At 32.8% G+C, this 22,580-nt stretch overlaps 1 protein-coding gene across 5 annotated transcripts in view; it reads left to right on the plus strand.

Moving 5' to 3' along the window:
* Positions 1 to 22,580, plus strand: part of VPS13B (vacuolar protein sorting 13 homolog B) — a 793,535-nt gene that overhangs the window by 346,106 nt on the left and 424,849 nt on the right. For all 5 annotated transcript variants that reach the window (XM_060128467.1, XM_060128455.1, XM_060128456.1 and 2 more), the window contains exons 22-23: positions 3,066 to 3,193; positions 13,790 to 14,024. In XM_060128467.1, the coding sequence (XP_059984450.1) occupies positions 3,066 to 3,193; positions 13,790 to 14,024 (363 nt within the window). The remainder of the gene's footprint in view (positions 1 to 3,065; positions 3,194 to 13,789; positions 14,025 to 22,580) is intronic.

Here is a 22,580-nt window from a genome sequence, read left to right on the forward strand (position 1 = left end):
TACGTTCCTTCAGTTTGGACAAATGTATAATAACATGTACCCTCCGTTGTAGTGACATACAGAGTAGTTTCACTGCCCTAAAAATTCTCTGTGCTCTGCCTGTTGCTCCTCTCTCCTTCCTAACTATTGTCTCCATAGTTCTGCCTTTTCCAGAATGTCATATATTTGGAATCATACAGTATGAAGCCTTTTCAGATGGGCTTCTTTCACTTAGTAATATGCATTTATCTTTCCTCCATGTGTTTTTATGGCTCATTTCTATTAAGTAATGTGTAATACTCCATTTTCTAGGTGTACCGCATTTTTTCTAGTAGTTCACCTACTGAAGGACATCTTGGTTGCTTCCAAATTTTGGCGATTATGAATAAAGCTTCTCTAAACAGTTGTCTGAAGGCTTTTATGTGGTTGGTCTACATTTAAGTTAGTTATTTAAATTGGCAGAGTTCTGTAATGAGTTTATGTAGCCATTTTCTTCTCATAACTGCTAAAATGTAAAAGAATAACAATGAAGTCCGAGTAAATGGAAAGTAAATTAAGGTGTGTTTTATTTAAAAAATTATAATAGGTAATTCATTGTTGTAAAACATTAATTCTGAAATATACAGTAAAAAGTTAAACACTTCCTCCCCCTTACTCCTCATCAATTCCATTTTACTGTCCTCAGAGGTAACCTCTGTCAAGTGTTTGTATTTTACCCTTCTATGACTCTTTCTGTGTATGAGATAGACAGATACATGCTCAAACTCACATACTGTTTTAAAAACATATTTGGATTATACTACACATATATATATTTTTTTCACTTCATAAGATAGCAAAAATATGATTTCTGTCATATGTTTAACTGTTCCTCATTTTTAAATGATTGAATTACCATCCTTATGACAGGTATTCCAAAGTTAATTTAACCATTTCTTTTTTGATGGACAGGTAAGTTGCTTAGCACTTTTTCTCCCCTTACCCCTCCCTCCCTCCCTCTGTTTCGCTATTTCAACTAATACTGCTGATACTAAACATTTTTATAAATTGTTGGTATGCATGTCTCATATGTTTTAGTATTTCTGTAGCATAGGGTCTTAGAAATGAGATTATTTTTTAGAAAAAACTTGCATGTTTAAATTTTGATAAATACAAAATGTCCTGTCTTGTAATTCCACTCTATGGACTATACTAATTTATATTCCCTGTATATGAAACATTCTAACAAGGAGCTTAGATAATGTTGGATTTTTAAAAATACGAATTAACTCTTTAAAATGTTTGCCAAATGACAGTTGAAAAGGATATCTGATTGTTGCCTTAATTTTTATTTCATTGTTAGCAAAGTTGAGCGTCTCTTAATAAGTTTATTGGCCAAATTATATTTTTCTATGAATTATCTGTTCATATTCTTTTCCATTTTTTGTTGTTGTTTATCCATATGCTACTTGGATATCTTCATCTGAACATGTAATGAAAATCTCAACCTGACGGTTCTAAAACTAAATTTCTTTTCTTCTTGATTCTTCTCCCCCGTACAGCTCCATTCTTCCATTTGATCAGATGTAAAACCTTGGAGGCATCCTTGTTTTGCTTTTCTCTCTTACTGAACTTCTAGTCCATCAGTAAATTGTGTTGGCTGTATCTTGGAAATGGATACAGGAACACTGTTTCTTCCTACCTCCATTGCTACTACCATCTCTCACAACTTGTCTTCCTGTTTTGATACTTGATCTATGTAGACAGTTTTCTGCACAGTCGCTAGAGAAGTTCTCTTAAAATAATGTCCATTAATTTCATGAATGTATTTAGAATCCATTTTCATATCCTGGCTCCCTTGAAATAAAACCCAGCCTCCTTACCATGGCCTATGTAAGCCCTGTATGATTTGGTCTCTGTTGATAGCTCTGACCTTGTCTCGCACTTCTCTCTTACTCTGTTCTAGCCATCCTTGCTTTTATACTGTTGCTTGAAAATCCTAAGTACACTCCCATCCTGGGCCTTCACATTGTTGTTCCATCCTCTGCTTCCAGCTCCATGGGTCTCTCTCAAACTGTTTTTGTTTCTTTTAAACAAACAATTTTTGAATTTCTAATATGTATAATGTGGTAGACTGTGGGATTATGAGAATAAAAGGTTTATGCTCCATGCCGTTAAGATATTGTAAATCTGCAAATATGTGACCCAAATTGAGAGGAGAGGGAAAGTATGCCTAGATACAGCAATTGTCATTCTCATAGTGGTGTTATGGTAGCAGTTACTTTGGAGACCGTCCTATGATCATCAAACCTAACTTAGTAAAAGTCTTGAAAAGCAAGATCTGATTTATTTATTTTATGGTATTTAAAATAGCACCTATAAATTATATGTTTGCATTAACTTAAAATATATAAATACATATGGATCTGTCCAGATATATTGTTATAAATATTTAATTTCTGAAATTTACATTATAAAAATTGTCAAAGTTCTCTAAGTTCTTTATTTTAGATGAACAAAATTTTTCTTAACATATATCTGCCTTTTATGTGTTCAATGCTTCTTTTGCTTACCATGAAAAAATAAAGAAAAAAGAAAAAAAATTGAGAGATACTATGAGTAAGCTTTTGTTATCAAGACAATTCACATACGGGAAGATACATTTTATATCAATTTTGGATGAAGCAAGTGCTTTGTAGTTGAATTTTCTTTCTCATCAAGTAAGATTTTTATTGATGTATTAACTTCATGCTGAGAAACGAACAGATTGTTAGGTTACCATTTAATAAATTTTCACAATATAAACACATCCATGTATTAAAAAAATAGAACATTACCATTGCTCCACAAACCTACCTCCCAATCATCAATCCCTGACAAGTCATCAACACTCTCTTGAGTTTTAACAGATGAGGTTTGCTTGGTTTTGAATAATTGTAAAAATCAGTAATTCTTTAAGATAAAATGATCTAATATATTTTATAATCTCATATAGAAGTTTTAATTTTAAACAAGGAAAGAAATAATATTGGAAGTATTTTCTGTATATTTATGTGAAACTATAAGGTACATTTATGTTAAATAACTCTAGCTATTCTTATTCTTAGAATCCAGACCATTGTCAGTTCCTGTGAAAGCCATGCTGAATATAGCTGAAGGCTGTAGAAGTCCTGAAGAAAGAATGAAGGAGTTTATTGGAGTAGTATGGAATGCAGTAAAGGGTCTCACACTGCAGGTAAAATGAAAGTTAGAAGTATCATGGTTTTAATTTTTATGATTCTTTTTAATTTTCAGAACCTTTAATATTGGTAAAATTTTCTCACTGGTGACACTCATGTATACCATCTCATTTCATAATTTAAATAAAAACTATTGGTGCACTTTGCGTATTATTAATAAAATGATATGAAACATATGCTCTTCCTGATAAAGTTATAAAATTACACAAATTTTGAAATGTTATTTGAATTAAATAATTCGTTTTACTTTTTGTTTCTTTTAAGCATTATTTGAAATATTTTAAATGGTCAATATACCAATAACATTCTTATCTCAGTACTGAAATAAAAAACTTAGTTGGAATTAAAAGGGTTATCTAATTATTATTCCTACCTAATTATAAACCAAATATGAAAATGATAATTGTAACTATTTTATTGTTATTAAATTTTCTTCTCACTTATTTTCACTTTTAAGTACACATAATTTAATCTATTGAATTACACTTCTTCCAGATCATGTTTTAACTGATGAAAATACACAATTAAATGCTTATCTCATTTCATAGGAATTAGGTAAGGGTAACTCAGCAGTTGCTCAGTTTTTGTATAGATTTTTTTCCTCTTTGAAATAAGATATGAAAGACTGATAACAGAGGCATCTTTGTAGAATTTTATGTGTACCAGACAGTAATATCTAAGTACTGGGGCCTTCCATTTCTGTTTAAGTTGTAGAAAATTGCAAAAGAATGTTGCTTCCACCTTATGAACAAGAAAGAACAAGGTAGATGATCTATAAAATTAAACCAGGATGCTTCACCCACCTAAACTGCAAGATAATAAATATGTGCTGTTTTTAGCTGCTACATTTGTGGTAATTTGCTATGCAGTATAGAAAAGTGATACAGACACCTATGCATAGCTATAATATAGTCTGATTACTACAATAAAACCTTATTAAATCACTTTTTAGAAATATATCTAAAAACACCTCCAGTTCCCTAATATCATCATGTAAATATGATTACAGTTGATCCTTGAACAGCATGGGTTTGAACAGTGCAGGTCCACTTATATGTGGATTTTTTTCAATACTTCAGTACTACATGGTCCGTGGTTGGTTGAACCCGTGGATTCAGAACAGTGAATACAAAGGGTGGACTGTAAAGTTATATCTGGATTTTCTGCTGCGAGGGTTCAGTGACCCTAATCCTTGTTTTGTTCAAGGGTCATCTGTATTTGAAATACTATTTAATAAAAGGGCCAGTAACCTGGGTTTTGGCAATCTTTTACAGCCTCTCTTAGCATGCTGCTTTTATAAAATTAAGAGAAGAGGGGGGAGAGAGAAAGTGTTTTTGTCATTCTTTTGTTGTTGTTTTAACTCTTAACTTGCAGGAAACATGACTTTTTCACAGACATCAGCTATATCTTACTAATCTCTGCCAGCATGAGGCCTTTGCTATTAATATTATCCTAATAACTCCTCGTGTTGACTTACCTGTGTTCCTCCTCTAGAGGTTCCTTTGATGCATTGGTGGCATGAGATAGGAAGGTGAAACAACATGAATGCAGGAAACATTTAGTGCCTTTACATTGTTTGAGATTGATTGTAGAAGCAGAAAACAGACAGTGCTCTTAAGATATTGCTGAACATTTATATTCAATGTTACTTTCTTTAATCTATAATAAAGACTATCTCCTTATGATGTCTTTCATTGTATATCACTCAGTCCTAGTACAAGCATTTACTCATGCCACATGATAGAGCTAACGAGACCATGTGTGGTTTTGCTCCTGGTAACTATTTATATTTATTCACTTAATTATATGTAGCTTCTCTTATGATAAGATCTTTAATCTCAAGGGACATGTATTACTGATGGGAATGAGGATGGTACATGGGCAACTGTATCTCAGTTTTATTCTTTTTCTCAATTTGGTCAACCTCAATCTGCATTCTTAGTTTACTCTAGTCTGTGGTCATAAAATAGTAAACTTAAGAAGTCTTTCTTATTTCCTGTGTTTCTACATAATGCCTTACTGACCTTTATGTGGTCCTCTAATTTCACTGTTTTAACACATTCTGTTTCTACTATTTAAATCACCAATAAAATAAATGTTTTTTCCCTGATGAGTAATACCTATCATCTTGTTATGTATTATTTTGTAATCTTCTAGAGGGAGTAATCTATGGTGTATTTAGTAGTCAATAAATGTAAATGCTAAAGTGATTAGTAAGTTAAGAAGACGAGTGACTACTTTGAGCACATATTTCTACTATAATTATTATATAAATAAATAACAGTGAACTTATCTGATTATAGTTCAATCTGAGGTTCTAGATTATAGTTTGACACAAATAATATTTCATGGAAGAAAGGAGTAATCCAAATATTATTAGATCTCTTTCTAGCACTTTACCTTATATATCATGTTTTTCGTTAGCACTGTACTTTAAGCCAGTTGTATTCAGAAGTTAGTTGTATTTTGATTTCATTAAACTGGGACCAAAAACTGTGGTAGGAAAGATATGTTTTCTTTGTGTCTTTTCTGAGACTTATTTAGTGTATAATAGATTTTCATGGACATATCTCTTAAATTTAGATGTCTATCCTACTACAAAAATTTGCTTTCTTTTGACTCTCATCTACAGCTTTCTTTTCCTGGCAACACAGCTCCTTTCTTTTCTTGCTCAGTTTTCCTCCTCTATTCTAGTGAAAGTGCTTTGATACCAAAATAACCTTATATAGTATTCGCTTCATATGTATGAAATATGTATATGTAATATATATATATATAGAAATAGAAGTTCCACTGTAGTGGGACTGTAACAGATCTCTTGGACTTTATGTGTCTTTTTAATATTAATTATCTTATACTTTCCTCAGAAATGTAGCTCTGGAGTCGATGAAGAGGTGGAATATAATTTGAGGATTGGCTCCAAGGCCCTATTGCTCTTTAATATGTCACTTTATGACATATTCACTTTATGAAATTTCTTATATCCTTTCTGTTAAACATTGTATTTCCCAAAAATTTCTGTTGGAATATAAGTATTTACTTAATGATCATAAGCATGTTAACCTTTTAGTACCCTACTATAAACTTGTTTCTTTTTTAAAACAGCTAGTTGCCTAGTAATACATTATAGAATGCTCTTTCCCTCCATTTATTATTCTTTCATTCATTCTCACATTCAGCACTTAATCTTTGTTATAGATCATGCTAGATGTTGAGGAGACAAAAGATATATAACAGTTCTGTTGGTCTAGCAGGAAAAAGGCAAATAACCATTCTATGAAGCATTTTGTGGGGAGTGTCTCTTAGAGAGCTCCCTTAGAAAACTCTTATGATCCAAAAGAAAAATGGAGATGTCAAGGTAAATGTCATATACTGAAAGGGTACCTAGGGCATGCTCTGCCAGGTTCATGGTGAATTTGGATACTATCTCAGATTAGTATTTATTGATTTATAGAATTAGATGACTTTATAGCATTCTCCAGAATATAATAGCTATAAAGAATATATAGCTGTTTGAAATTTACTTTGGTTCTAAATATTATTTCATGATGATATAAGTAACTGTATCAAAAATAACCTTATTCCCTTTACCCATTCCATTAAAAAAATGGATTAATTTAGTGTAATTACCCTTTTTTGATATCGTTTTGAGAAGTCGTTGTAACAGGGACTAAGAAAGCTAGTATTAGGCTACCTGATATTTTGACGGCTCTAGGAAAATCTTCCAATTTAAGATTCCAAGCGATTTGAGATCGTTACGATATTTGTAAGCCAATAAGTAAACACATGAATATTCCACAACATAAGATATTCTGGAGAACATCCTCCTCTGCCCAGGATGAAGTAACAGGGCCCAGATTTATCTTGCTGCCTGAAACAACCAAAAAATGGATAAAGTATATTAAACAGTGGTTTCAAAACACTAGACAATAGGGAAAGTTAGACAGCAAACCCTGAGAGACTTAAGGTAAAGTCACCAGAACCTAGTGACTTATGGATTTGGAGAATAAGAGAAAGGAGGGGGTCTAACTGGCATTCCAGGTTCTGATCTGGGTAGATAGTGATGCCATTACATGATAGTGAGAAGCAGCTTTTCAAGGTTAGCAGCAAATTGGGAGTTTGAATTTACACATGTATTTGAAATGCCTGTGAGATATCCAGGTATCTCTTTGACTGAATATTCATATCTGGAGTTTAAGGAAGAAATATAATTTTGGAAATCATCTACAGATGGTTAAAACTAGGAGAATTCAAAAAAGTATGTTAAGTTGAAAGAGCAGTGGGCCAAGCAGATACCATTTCTAAAGTAGTCAGTATAAGAGAAAGTATCCTTGAAGGAAACCCTAAAGGAATGATCAGAAATGTAGAAGGAAAGGTCAGAGAGTTCAAGGAAGCCAAGGATGTATAGAATTTCAAGGAGCCATTGTTCAGCACTATCAGATTCTGGATGTTAACTCTGGGCTTAACTTTGCTTATCTGTAATATGAAATGACTAGATTAAGTAATGTTTAAGGTATTTCCAAGTCTAACGTTCTTATGTAATTCTTTTGGTTCTTTTGCTTGTTTTGTAATGATGCAGTGCCTTCATTAGCTTTATCACGAACAATGAACTTAATCTTATATGTCATTATGGATTAGTTATAAGTAAAGATACTGATGTTCCTCTTCTTTTTTTTTGGCTAAATACACATGTAACATTTACCTTAACCATTTTTTTAAGTGTACAGTTTAGTCTGATGTTCCTCAGTTGACTAAGCTTATTGTGTATAAATTAACATTTAATTATGGGAGTACTAAATGATGTATATTTGTATAGATTATTTTGAAAATGATCAAGGCACCTTGCTTGCCTCACTCCTAGTCCCAGGCCTGTATTATACATACTATATATTTAGACATTTCCAAATGTTAATATATTCTGAAAAAGTTCAAAAATAAAACTAGATTCTGATTCAATGATCAAAATCTGGGCCCTAAAACTGAGTTTTTAAAAAAGTTGTGTCCATTGTCCAAGACATTTTATGAGCCAAAATATAAAAAAGAAAACCCTGAAGTTGTCATCAGATTAAACAAAACATCATAACTTAAAGCCATCGAAGGATTATTCTTTTAATGGAAGTTTGAGCAAGTAAATGTGTTTGGAATCAGAGTTTCTGGAAAGTTGATTTTGGAGCCAAAGTTGATATTTGCTAAGCCCATGAACTTTTTACTTATTTTAGAAAGACGTACATTGCATTAAGACATCAACAATATTTGTGATAACCTATTGGTTTTTCAGTGGGAAAAAGAACTTGCATACTTAACTGTAATTGGATTGTTTTATAGTGCTAAATGTAGTGCTGAACAATTTTTTAATATGAATTTGGTTTTGGGGGGGCCTTTTCACCATAGATTAGCATAAGCGCATTTTTTTTGCAATTTTTCTCCATCTGCTCATCAGCAAAGTTCCTATCTATTACATTTTTTATTCCAGAAGCACATAATTGGCAATGGCAAGCGGTTGACAAAATAGAAGTACTCTGGCCTAGAATTCACTAATAAAGGAGAACATTACCCTGGTTTTTGCCAAACTCAGGTCTTTTTGTCTTTTACATTGAAGATCGTGTTGCTGTCCTATGGCATTTCCTGGGTGTTTTTTGTAGTTTCTGAAGTCTTCTGACTGTGGACAGTATAGTGTAAAATGGACACTTTATTTTCCATACAAAGCATCCTGATCTTTTTTTTGCTAATAATCTTTTATTCCTTTTAGGAAATGACTTTCCACGTTCTGTGAGATTTTGGTGAGAGTGTCAAAGTTTCTCAAGCACCATAAGCCAGTTAAGCTACAACAATTGAATTTTTTCTCCCAGAGAGTTACATATAGTGTATGACCAGTGATGCAGTAATCATATTGCACGATACACTTAATGTTCTCAAGTCCAGTGAACTTCCTGGCTTATCTCCAGGATGAGATAAGACGTTTTAGGCTAGACATATCCGCTGTCAATCACATTAATTATGAAAGTAATTATTTACATTTAATACTTAAAATTTGCACACAGGGCTATATTTTTATTTATAGGCATTGAGAAAGTGACAGCAGTTGCATGGTAGTTTGTTAGGAAGAGGAAGTCTGGAATACAAATCTAGGATTTTTTTCATGTCTTCCCTTGACAAAAGTGTGGAGATTTGTAACACTCACTGTGGAAAAGAAGACCAGGTGCAATTTTGAGGTTTTTAACTAATGCCCTAAATTGTGTATATTTAGATTTCTACGAAATGGGAAGATATCCCAAATATTTTCATAACGTATTGAGAATTTATAGAATAAGAAAACAATTTGGGCTGTAGCTTATTTATGTTTCATAGTGCAAATATAATACTACTTATTTTGTTGGCCTCTGTATGCATAGACAGCTAAACCATAAGCAACAGCATTTTAAAATAAAAGTATTGTGAACATCTTTTATAAATCCATGAGAACTAATATATGGATCTAGTGTATAGTAGATATTTAGTGTATGTTCATTGACTTTGTTTATTTAGTGAACATTTAGGTGGCAGTTAATATGTTACATCTTTATATCAAAGCTGAGTTCCCCCCTTTACAGATGAAGATTCTGAAGTCATGGAAAGACCAAATAACTTGTCAAAGGTTCCACAGCTGGAGATGAACCAATCTGGCTAACAAGTCAATTTTATTAATTACTAGATGTCTCTGTGAAATGAAATGATGAACAACATGCATTAAACAATTATTTTAATTAACATCAATATCTGGTGCTAATAAAAATAATTGTGTTCACTTATTTAACAATTATTTAACACCTAGCATATGCTAGGCACTGTACTATGTACTGAGACTGTAGCCTGAACAAAATAAGCACAGTGTCTGACATTATAGACTTTATTATGCTCTAGTGAGAATTATGTAAGGCTATTAGTATTTTAAAATCCTCTTGTTTCAAGTTTCTTAAATGCTAGGACTATGTCTTTTGTCTGTTTTCCTGACTTCCAGCTCAGTTAATGGTGGATGTTAAAGAATGCATGAATAAAAGAAAGAAAAAGTGAATGAAAATACAACCTGCAGTGTTTCTTCACTTTTATTTTTTATTTGAAACTGTTTCCTGAGGAGTAAAATACATTCATGCAGAGAACGTTTCATTCTGTAGAAATTTTCTAACTATAATTATCACTAAAGTTTCAAGGGTTTTTTTTTTTAATAAATTTATTTATTTAGTTAGTTTTGGCTGTGTTGGGTCTTCATTGCTGTGTGCGGGCTTTCTCTACTTGTGGTGAGCGGGGGCTACTCTTTGTTGCGGTGTGCGGACTTCTCATTGCGGTGGCTTCTCTTGTTGTGGAGCACGGGCTCTAGGCACGTGGGCTTCAGTAGTTGTGGCATGCGGGCTCAGTAGTTGTGGCTCGCGGGCTCTAGAGCGCAGGCTCAGTAGTTGTGGCACACAGGCTTAGTTGCTCTGTAGCATGTGGTATCTTCCCGGACCAGAGATCAAACCTATGCCCCCTGCATTGGCAGGCGGATTCTTAACCACTGTGCCACGAGGGAAGTCCAAGTTTCAAGTTTTGAAGAAAGGAAAACATGTTATTTGGGAAATAGGAGCATTATTTAAAGGGGCAGAAAATATGGTGTGACATTTTAAAGCATTTATGTAAAGTTATTCTGTATAATGGAGAGTGGGCTAATTAAAATGCTTATTAGGTTAATGTATAAATGAAACCTGTCTTAGTCTCTTCTTTTTAACTCAGTTATGGTCACAGTTATAGAACACACAAATTAGAAAAATCAAAGTTTACCAAACCTTACTTATGGAGGATGGGGGTACAAATGGCATATATCTTTTCAAACAGCACTTGAAACTTCAGAAAAAACGGAACTTGGAACTTAAGAAAAAACGCATGACAATCATTTCATTTATTAAAATAATACCGAATAATTTCTACTTTATTGGTTTATCCTCAGCATATGATACTTAGATATGTAGCCCTTGACCTAATAGGAATCAAAATAGAGGTGGTTCTACTTCAAGAATTTGTAATAATCCCTTCACTTTAACACATGAATGTGTTCAATATTGGCAAAAGAACATGTTGCTACCAAAACTGAAATAAGATCCTTGAAACAAAAAGGATGTTGCCATGGAAAAATGAAGTAACACTCAGTGCAGCTGTGATGCATTAATGAATAGGATATTTTTTTAAAAGATCATTTGTGTTTGGTGTGGCTCAGAGGGTCCCAACCAGATGGTTTCCATGAACATGATCTGACCCCCGGTTTGAGGACTTCTTACTGGCAGATTACTTCATTTTCTTTCCCTTGGATTGTCAGATCCTTACATTAATACAAAATTTACTGCTGCAGATTTATATTCACTTATATAAATCACTCAACATTTTACATTAAAACCACAATTTTAGACATACAGTTTAACAGTTATTTTAAAAGTGTAAAAAGATTTATGTGATAGCTTTAGTATACATAATAGATGTAACATTATAATAAGTTTGAACAATTTGGATTATGTATATGTTTTAGTTCTTATCATTAAAAGAATCCCCACAGTATACATCATTTTTTAGAAAGTTTATTTTTTACACTTGTTATGTATGTCAGGCTAACATACTGTCGATTCTGTATGCATTGCTCAGGTTGTTTTAATTTGATTAAATAATTGATTTCCAAATTAGTGGAAATTTGGAATATATTGTGATTTTGGAAATTTTGGCACAATTTAAATTTGTTTCTCAGGACATGTATGTATAAATCTGTGTACGGCAGCATATTAAACTAATTATCTCACATTGTTGGAAGCATTTTTCAACATAGCATCAATATCTAACACAGGGACTTCCCTGGTGGTCCAGTGGCTAAGCCTCCGTACTCCCAATGCAAGGGGCCCAGGTTTGATTGCTGGTCAGGGAACTAGATCTCACATGCCGCAACTAAGAATTCGTACGCTGCAACTAAAAGATATCACATGCTGCAATGAAGATCCCGAGTGCCACAATGAAGATCCCGCATGCCGCAACTAAGACCCAGCACAGCCAAATAAATTAAATAAATAAATAAATATTTTTAAAAAATCTAACATAAAGTGTTAAACACTGACCCTTCATTGTTTGACCTTAAAACCGTAATTAATATAGGAGAATATGCTGTCAGTGTGCCACTTTAGCTTGTGCACTTTAACATCACTAATGCAGTTACATATTTTAAAACATAAATGTAATAACATCTGAGACAATATACACTTCTATTTCAGAAGTTAAAAATGTTGTGAACTTAAATCAACAATGAATTACTTAACCATATACATGCTTAAATTAAGCTACAAGATAAAATTCTAAACCTAAAAAATCTCATACTTCATGAACCAACATACTTTTTTTTTTGCAAAAGTTTACTTATATTTCTCTTCACTGAGTTCATCAATTTGTCCATGCACAGAAATATTGAAGGGAAAATGAGTAAGTGTACTTAATTTGTAAGACTGGCAAATTATTTATCATATCAAGGAATTCCAGACCTGTTACATATCATGCTCTCACTAAGGAATATATTAACCCCAAGAGAAGGTTATTACTTTATTCTTAGTTATCTTTTATAAAATATGATCTCTTTGTTATTTTAAGTTGCGAGACTATCCAAACATTTTTCAAGCAAACAAATTTTAGTTTTTATTAGATAATACCTTTGTATGCCAAATATTTTCTAGAAAATTAAAGGTTATATTTTGTATTTTCTTAAAAATAATTTAAGTATGGTAGGCTATTTGGGCAGTTTACTAACCAGGTACAGAATATTACCTTGTACAAGAGTCACCTAAGACTAATAGGCTTTAACTTACATTGCTTTTGAATTAAAAACTCATGATGTATTCAGTTTTTTATTTGGTCTTGCTTAGTCTTACTTTAACTCTGTTAGGGCCTGGCGACCTAAGTAACTACACTGGGCATAGGGGAACATAAAAATTTCACTTGAAATCATAATTTAGGTAATAAGTTGAAGTATGATAAAAGTAAGGAATAACACTCTGATTTTTAAGTCTCCTGAATTTTCTTCATTACTATATGTTATAAACATGTTCTCCTTTAATGTTTGTCTAGAGATGTAATCTGAACATTTAAAATATTCTTTTCTTAAATTTCAGTATGTGAAGTAAGGGACAAATTCACATAGATATAGCTGTTTGTGGTTTTCTGTTTTTTAAAGTAAGAGCAATAAAATGCTAGTCCATTCTAAGGCCTTAGCTGGTGTTAACAAAATGTAATGAACTGCAAAAAAAGGATTTTCTCACCTTTTTTTGCCAGCACATTTTCTAACTCAATCATGTTTCTTGGAAAGAACTGTGGAAAGGCAGATACGTTTTCATTTCATGTCACTGTGCTCTTTTGATCAAATTTATAGCAAGAAACAATACCTTTTCAAGTGTTTGTTGTATTCTTTAGTGAAAGTAACTCATAAAGACATAAGTATGGGGCATTTTCTTTTTTTTGGCTTGCCTGTGTATTCTGGTAAAGATATTAGATGTTTGAGGATACATTTACTCTCAAATTTAGTCTGATCCAAATATTTTGATTTTGCTTTTCTTTTCTAGCTCGAAGTACAATCTTGTTGTGTGTTCATCCCAAGTGATAGCTTGCCTTCCCCAAGTACAATTGTATCTGGTGACATTCCTGGAACAGTAAGAAGTTGGTACCATGGACAAACCAGCATGCCAGGAACACTTGTCCTCTGTTTGCCTCAAATAAAGATTGTTAGTGCTGGCCACAAGTATATGGAACCTCTGCAGGAGATTCCTTTTGTCATCCCACGACCCATCCTTGAAGAAGGTACTTTTTTAAAAAATTCTTCCTATGGTTATTTTACTATGTTTATTATATTTTATACTGATATTTTTAGTTTTACTGCTTTTTTTTTTTAATGCCAGTGCATTTCTGAATCAGTCTTCTCATTGAAAGAACTGCATGGAAATGAACTAAGTGATTTACAAAGTGAATGAACGAAATGATGATGTTTATTGATAGCCACACCTTTTATATATATGGAGACTATATATATGTATATATGGAGACTATCTACAAAAGATCATATAGAATACAGTATGATCACTGAAATGCTAAACATAGATAAAATTAACTTGAGAAGGATGTTGGTTTCAGATGTTTGCATTAGGCTGAACTAAGAATTATAAGTAGGTTGATTTTAATTTAAGCCACTTGACTTATGAATGGATGCTTCATAAATACATAATCAAATGAATACATTATTTACAGCAAGCATGCTATATTTCTAGATTACTCATTTATTTAAATAAAGTAGATAATTGTGTGATGATTGGAGCCATGGATCTTCCTTCAGTAAATACTTGATTTCTGATGTTGCAGTGTTTTCAGTTGTAGGTTCATACCCTTTTGAACTTTGATGTATTCATTTCAAACTGTGTGAACCTGGAGAAGTTTTGAGTCACAAAGTAAATAATGTGAATCTATATTTTAATAACAAGCCTGAAATTTTTTGACAGTGCTAAATAGGTCAACACCTTGTTCATATTATTAGGATGTAAGTGTCTGAATCCTGATATCGTTCATATTACCACAGTACTGTTATTGAAAAGCAGGTACAGTCTGCAATTTTTGATTTTGACTTAATGTCGATTTCTCTCTCCTTTTCTCTATTGAAATTTCCATTGAAATCTAGTTTTCATAGGTTTATCAAAAGTAAGCATGATTTTACTGGCAGAAATTAATGTTGGTACTTAATGATATGAATACCATTATCATAAAATCATAGAATTGTGAGAGTTAGAAGGAACTTCTTTAGAGTTCTTCTTAAGTGCTCTTTGTCTTGATAATTTCTCTAGCATATTGGACATAGCCATTCTTTGTTATTTGTTTTCAGTTATAGGGAATTCCTTATTATCACAATAGCTATTACATGTCATATCAAAGATATGCTAGAGTGAAGTGAGCTCATAAAGCTCATAAAGTGAGCTGGGAGTGCTTCCTCCTTTTTTTTAAAATTTTAACTCTGGAATAATTTTTGTAAGATTAAATGATTTGTACCTTGATTTTTTGTTAAAACTCATTGATAAAATTCACATATTGTAAAATTCTTCCATTTAAAGTATACAGTTAGATGATTTTTAGTGTATTTACAAGTTTTATGCAACCATCACTATAAAATTTTAGAATAATTTTATCACCCTAAAAAGAATTGGTATATCATTAGCACCTACTCCTCTTTCTCCCTTCCCCCCAGACCCTACGAACCACTTGTCTTTCTATCCCTATGAATTTGCTTCTTCTAGACATTTCATATGAATGAAATAACAAAATTTGTGGTCTTTTGTGACTGGCTTCTTTCACTTACCATTATAAGTGGTAAGTGAAAGAAGCCATCTTTCACTTCTTTCATAGAACCATTGTTATAGTATGTATGTCTCATTCCTTTTTATGGCTGAATAATAATTCATTTTATGGTTATACCACATTTTATTTATTCATTACTTGATGGGTATTTGGGTTGTTTCCACTTTTTGGCTATTATCAATAATGCTGCTATGATCATTCTTGTACACTGTTTTGCATGGACATATGTTTTAATTTCTATTAGATATATATAGTAGAATTGTTGGGTCATTTGGTAACTCTGTGCTTTAGCTTTTGAGGAATTGACAAGACTGTTTTTCAAAATATCTGTGCCATTTTACAATCCCACATCAATGAATGAAGGTTCTAATTTATTCACATATTTTTATGTGCAAGTATAGTTGATTTACAATATTAATTTATCCATATCTGTGTCACCACTTATTATTGTTCTCTTGTTATTGTCTTATTGGTTCTAGCCTTCTCAGTGGGTGGGAAGTGGTATCTAGTGGTGTTGATTTTCATTTCTGTAATGTCTAATGATTTTGAGCATCTTTTCATGTGCTCAGTGGCCATTTGTAGATCCTGTTCTGTATTTTCTTCTTCTATTCAAATCCTTTCTTTTTAAAAATATTTTTAAATTTATTTTGGCTGCACTGGGTCTTAGTTGCGGCACGTGGGATCTTCGTTGTGGCATGTGGGATTTTCAGTTGCGGCATGCAGCCTTCTTACTTGCAGCATGCAGACTCTTTAGTGGCAGCATGTGAACTCTTAGTTGTGGCATGTGGGCTTCTTAGTTGCAGCATGTATGCAGGATCTAGTTCCCCGACCAGGGATCAAACCCGGGCCCCCTGCATTGGGAGCACGGAGTCTTACCCACTGGACCACCAGGGAAGTCCCTTTTCAAATCCTTTGCCCACTTTTTAGTTGGGTTATTTGTCTCTTTATTGTTGAGTTGTAAGAGTTCCTTATATATTCTGATATTAGACACTTATTAGATATGTGATTTGCAAATATTTTCTCCCATTTCTCCCATCCTCCATTTCTCCTGTTATCTGTTCACTATCTTGTTTGAATTTATTTAGTTGTTTAAATAACAGTTTTTTTCCTTTATACTGTAATATATGTTATTTTAATTCCTTTTTTCTCCTGCTATATTGGAAAGTATTCCTTAACTGTTTTTCTTTCAATCTTAGAAATTAACACCCTTTCCTCAAAGTCAGCTCTGGTCCTAGAAATATTAAGCTGCATATTTAATTTATTAAATTATGCATTAAATCAAGTTATTTACTCTGCTACTGAACAACACACAGGTCTTAAAATACTTTAATTCAATCATCCTCTCTGGATTAATGGTTTATCACTTAAAAAAATAATTGCTTATATTTATTGCATATATATAATCAGGGCAGGGTTTGGAAAATTTATTTAGTAAGGAGCCAAATAGTAAATATTTTCAGTTTTACCAGTTATGTGGTCTTGTTGCAACTACTCAACTCTGCTTTGGAGTGCAGAAGCAGCCGTAGGCAATATGTTGATGAACTGACATGACTGTGTTTCTTTGAAACTTTATTTACAAAATCTGATAGCCAGATTTGGTCATGGGCCATGTTTGTGGACTCCTATACTAGTGCCTTACTAGACATTCCTTCTTACAATTCAGTCCTTTATTCTATCTCAGACCATTTTCCTTTTGCCTTTTAGTGATGATATGTTGTTAGCAAACTTAATTTTGTTTGTTTGAAAATGTCTTTATTTTGCCCTCCTTTTTGAAAGATATATTGGTGGATATATAATTTCTTTGTTGGTAGTTATTTTTGTCTGACCCATTAAAAATTCCATTGTGCTGACTCTTGCTTTTCATTGTCCTATTGACAATGAAAATATTTATCTGCAATGTCCACTTGCAGTTTGTGTTTCTTTGAAGGTATTTTGTCCTTCCTCTCTGGCAGCTTTCAGAATTTTTTAAATCTTTGTGTTTTAAAGTTTTAGTGTTGGTGTCTTTTATGAGTTCTGCAAGTTTTCTGGCATAATATCTTCAGATATTGCCTGTGCCTTATTCTTTCTTACATATATTTTAGAATTTTTCACATTTTTACTGTATTATTCTTGTCTCTTCTTTGTACTTTTATATTTTTTCTCTTTGACTTGCTGACCTGCATTCTCAGTAATTTCTTTAATCTGATCCTCCATTTCATTAATTTTTTAAAGCTGGGTCTAATATGCTGTTAAACAGTTATTCATTGAATTTTTTGAATAAACTTTTATAGAATTCAAATATATCATATAGAAAACTGCTCAACTCTTAGTTCACAGCTTGATACATTTTATAATAAACCTACCCCTGTTGCCTACATCTGAATCAAGATCAAAAATATTACCAGCACCCAGGAGATCTTCTCTAGTTCCTTGCGAACCTCTTTCTTCAGATTCAAACTGCATCGTGACATCTAAAACCATAAATTAATTTACCCGTTTTTGAACTTTGTAGCACTTTATTAAATTTTTACTTATGATATTCTTTTCATTTTGATTGATTTTTTTTTTTTTCTTTTTTGCGGTACGCGGGCCTCTCACTGTTGTGGCCTCTCGCATTGCGGAGCACAGGCTCCGGACGCACAGGCTTAGCGGCCATGGCTCACGGGCCCAGCCGCTCCGCAGCATGTGGGATCTTCCCAGACCGGGGCATGAGCCCGCGTACCCTGCATCGGCAGGCGGACTCTCAACCACTGTGCCACCAGGGAAGCCCTTGATTGATTTTTAAAACTCCTTTTTATTCATAATTTTCAAGGCTTCTTTGTGTTTCTTGATACATGAATCATTTATTTTATATTATTGTCTAATTCTTTAATCAGCCTTACTTGTGAGCAAGGATGTTCAATTTCACCAGTTTTGAAATGCCTCAAGCGATTTGTTTTGTTTACCTCTGAGTTTCTGGCTTCTCTCATTCCATGGCATTAATAGTCTTTACTTTTTGGAGAAACTCATTAATGATTTTAAGGAGGTATTGTGTGTGTGCGTGCGCGTGTTTGTGTGTGTAAACAAATATAAGTTTTAATCATACTATGTGTTACATATAAACATTTTATAAATACATTCATCATTTTCATTTGTTTTTAGTGCAAGGGTCATTCAGGGAATGAAATCTACCATTGTTTCTGGAAATAGAATCCCCCAGTGAGGTTAAAGATGTTATGACAATATTATAGCCCCCCCTTAATGGATTTTATGAAAGGGCTGATGTGTACTACCGTACTATTTGTTATCTCTTCAATACTCTTTTCAAATCCCTCTTACTCCTGCAGCGCTCCTGCCAACTTCAACTGTTTGTCCTTTTCATTTGATAAATTGTTTTATTCTTATCTTGTTTTTCCAATATATTATGAATGTCTTAAGAACTACAGAAGTCTCCATCTTTAAAGCATAAGATGTTATTATATTCTCTGATTTTTTTTCCAGAATTGATGAGTTAGAATCTTAGTTTATTTTCAACTTTTAAAAATATCATACACCAGATGGAGAGGACTAGAATCAAATAGAAACTTCTAAAGTCTATTTTTCATACTCCCTAGGAGACTATAGAGTGACTATATAATCAACATCGAAACCTAAATTTTACTTCAGGTTTCAGTTTTTTAACCACCTGGTTATTCTCATTGGCCAAACCTACCTTGAGGAAAGGAGATTATTTCAAGATATTTAAAACTTCTTCAGGCATTAAAAATCTGTAGATATTAACTTATGAAAGACCATAAGTATATATTTTTTCTTCATTTTAAATGTTGTTTGTAAAAATATTTGAGTATAACCCTTTGATGCATACATGTAAAAAGTAGTTTACTCTTTATCTTTATACCTGTGCATAGATTGAGAAAGAATCTTGAGGTCTGTTCACTTTCAGTTTCCAACTAGTCCTCCTGGTTTCAGTGTCATTCCACATTCTCTTTTTCAGACATATTTGAGTATTGGAACCTGTTGAAGGATGGTTGTCATGAATCAGATTGATCCTTTATGGTTTATCTCTCTGGGCCTCAGTCACTTGCTATTTATCTATTATATTTATATGTTTAAAAATTTCATGATATTACTTATCTGCTGTTTTGTCCTCTCCTGTTCTCATCCTCATTTTGAGCTATAATGCTTTTTTTCTCTCTCAGTGTCATTTTGCTGGTTTCAGAATGTAGATAAATATTTTCAATCATTCATGATCAACCAGATATGCAGTGTATCTAAATCTATACCACCTTCCGATTGCGCTTCTTTCTAGTCTGCTTCTCCAATACTATTATTGTTTTATGTTCAACTCATTTTTGTTCAGTAAATGTTTTTTGATAATTGTAGATGATGGATTTGGTGGGGTTCTGAGAGGGCATGGGCTCAGGGGAAGATAGGAAAATTGGAGGCAAGGAGATTAGATATTGCATCTAGCTATTATAGTTGTCTGGAAACATGACTGTCAGAACCAGAATGGTGGTGATAGGGATGGAGAAAATGGGAAAGAATAGAGAAATAGTTAACAAAAAAACTGGCAAAACTTTGTGACTGGATTAGTTATAGATAGTGAAAGAGAAGTAAATGTGTAGAATAACTCCATGGTTCCTAGCTTGGATGTGTGTAGACATTTATATGGTTAATATTATGATTACAAATGAAGAAAGAGGTTTAGTTTTGGGTGTGGAAGCTGGGAAGGATGAATTTAGGTTGGCACATACTGTAGAGTGTTTGTGGGACATTCAGGTAAATATATCTAATAAGCTGTTGCATATATGGGTCTAGAGCTCAAAAGAGGAATCATTGTTAGAGATACACAATGTGATAGCAGGGAAGACCATGAAAAAAGATGTGATCACCTGAAATCACTTATGTAGAGACAAATAAGTATAATCCAGATAGAAAAAGGGGGGAACACTAATGTTCACTGGCTGAAAAGGAAAAAAAAATAATCTATGTTGAAAACTGTGAATAAGGTAAGTACAGAAAAACCCATGAGGCAGTAGTGTCATGGAAGACACACAATCTAGTCATTTAAATGTAGCAGAGATGCCCAATAAGATGAGGACTAAAAGATGTGAAAGGGATTTGACAATTTTGGATGATTGGTTTTTCTTATCACCGTACTTTCAGAGGAATAGTGTTAATGCAGGTCAGATGATGGTGCCTTAAGGACTAAACAGAAAGTGAAAAATTGATATAACAAATTTCCAGTGTCTTTAAAAAAATATTTGAGAAAGGCGGAAAAGAGAGATGGTATTTAGATGTATATATACCTTGATATCCTTTGGTTGTACACAACAGAAACCAAGTCAGGATAATTTAAGCAAAAATGGAACTTAATGATGCATTGTCTGTATTCTACTGTAGGAAACAACTTTGAATTTTTAGTTAAAATTTTGATGTTTCACCATTTGACCCTGGTGGTTATGAAGACCGTGGTTTCAATTAAAACTTTCTTTATCTTTTTTTTTTTTTAACTTGGATTCATAACTCCTGTGAAGTTATTTTTCTCTTGCTCTTTGTCTTTGGTGTTGCTTGGTTATCATACTGGAGTTCTAAATTTCTATTTAAACCTTAGTTTTTGAATCTAGTTGTTTAGATTCAAAATACAGTGATCTAGTCATTATGATATGAACAAAATGAAAAAAAAAACCCTTTAGCATTACAAAGATGATCAATAGGATGAACAAAAGCGTTCTCACTTTATAGATTTGAGCCTTCTATACTGAACTTGGACTTCAAAGTTCAAAATGAGGAACTGTTTGTTGAAATGTGTCATCTGATTTCAGTTGCCATGAGAAGGGAGAGATGATCGCTAATATAGCCAGATCCAATCTGTGTAGGGTGTGTGGGTCAAAATCAACATCTTGAATTTCATTAGAGAGCATTTGCAGTGAGGCTTGCAGATGTAATTTGCTACATCTAGCTCACACCTCTGAGCAGATGGGTTTCTACCCTGTGCCTAGCAGAGGTTTGTTTTTCCTTTTTTGAAAGAGTTGCCTGTGACTTTAATAAAATATTTTGACAAAGTTGAAGTGTAAAGATCATTTATAAATTAAAACTCTGCTATTGTTGGATTTAATGAGTTTTAATAGAAACTGATGTGAAAATTGTTGAGCATCTATGAAAAACATGAGGGCTATTTTTTCCATGTAATTCTGGTCACTTTAGTTGTTCATATGTATTATTACAGTATAGATATTTTTAAAATATCATAGTTTGATCATCATAATTTCCACTTGTTCTGAAAGATGATGATGTACTATAGCAGTAGTTTTTTTCCCAGCTTTACTCAGTGTCTTTGACTTTAATTCTTAAACCCTATGTAAATGAGATTGCCTGGGTAAAAGAGGAAGCTCAGAAAAGAGCTTGAGATTTGTTCTTGTTGGTGTTGTTTTTAAATAAATTTCTTGGAAGCCATCATACATGTATAACAAATGAAGTTAAGCTGTTGGACTGCCTAAACATTTTTAATATAATTGCTACAGACATTGTTCTCTTCTCAGTAGCTCACATTCATCCTGCTCAATCATTTGTTTACCTCTGGGTTCTATAACTTTTAAAGGCTAGACAAGGAACCTTACTTTATTTATTTCCTGTTAATCAATTTTGCATTTTCCACCCTCCCACACAAACACTTATTTTAAAAACAAAAACCAATATGGCAGATCTAATATCCTGCTCACCTTTTAAAAATAAACTATATAATTTACATTGCCTTAACAATATAATTTACATTGCAGATCTAATATCCTGCTCACCTTTTAAAAATAAACTATAATTTACATTGCCTTAAGATCTTAAAAATATGGTTTTTAAATGATACCAAGGTAACATTCCTAATTAATGGGAATTTTTAAATTCAGATACAGTTGACATATAAAATTATGTAAGTTTAAGGTGTACAGCATGCTGATTTGATACACATATATTGCAATATGATTACCAGTGTGGTGTTAGCTAACATTTCTATCAGGTCACATAATTATCATTTCTTTTTTGTGGTGAGAACATTTAAGATCT

This window comes from Lagenorhynchus albirostris, chromosome 17 (genome assembly GCF_949774975.1).
Source record: "Lagenorhynchus albirostris chromosome 17, mLagAlb1.1, whole genome shotgun sequence".
In the NCBI taxonomy this organism is placed as follows: domain Eukaryota; kingdom Metazoa; phylum Chordata; class Mammalia; order Artiodactyla; family Delphinidae; genus Lagenorhynchus; species Lagenorhynchus albirostris.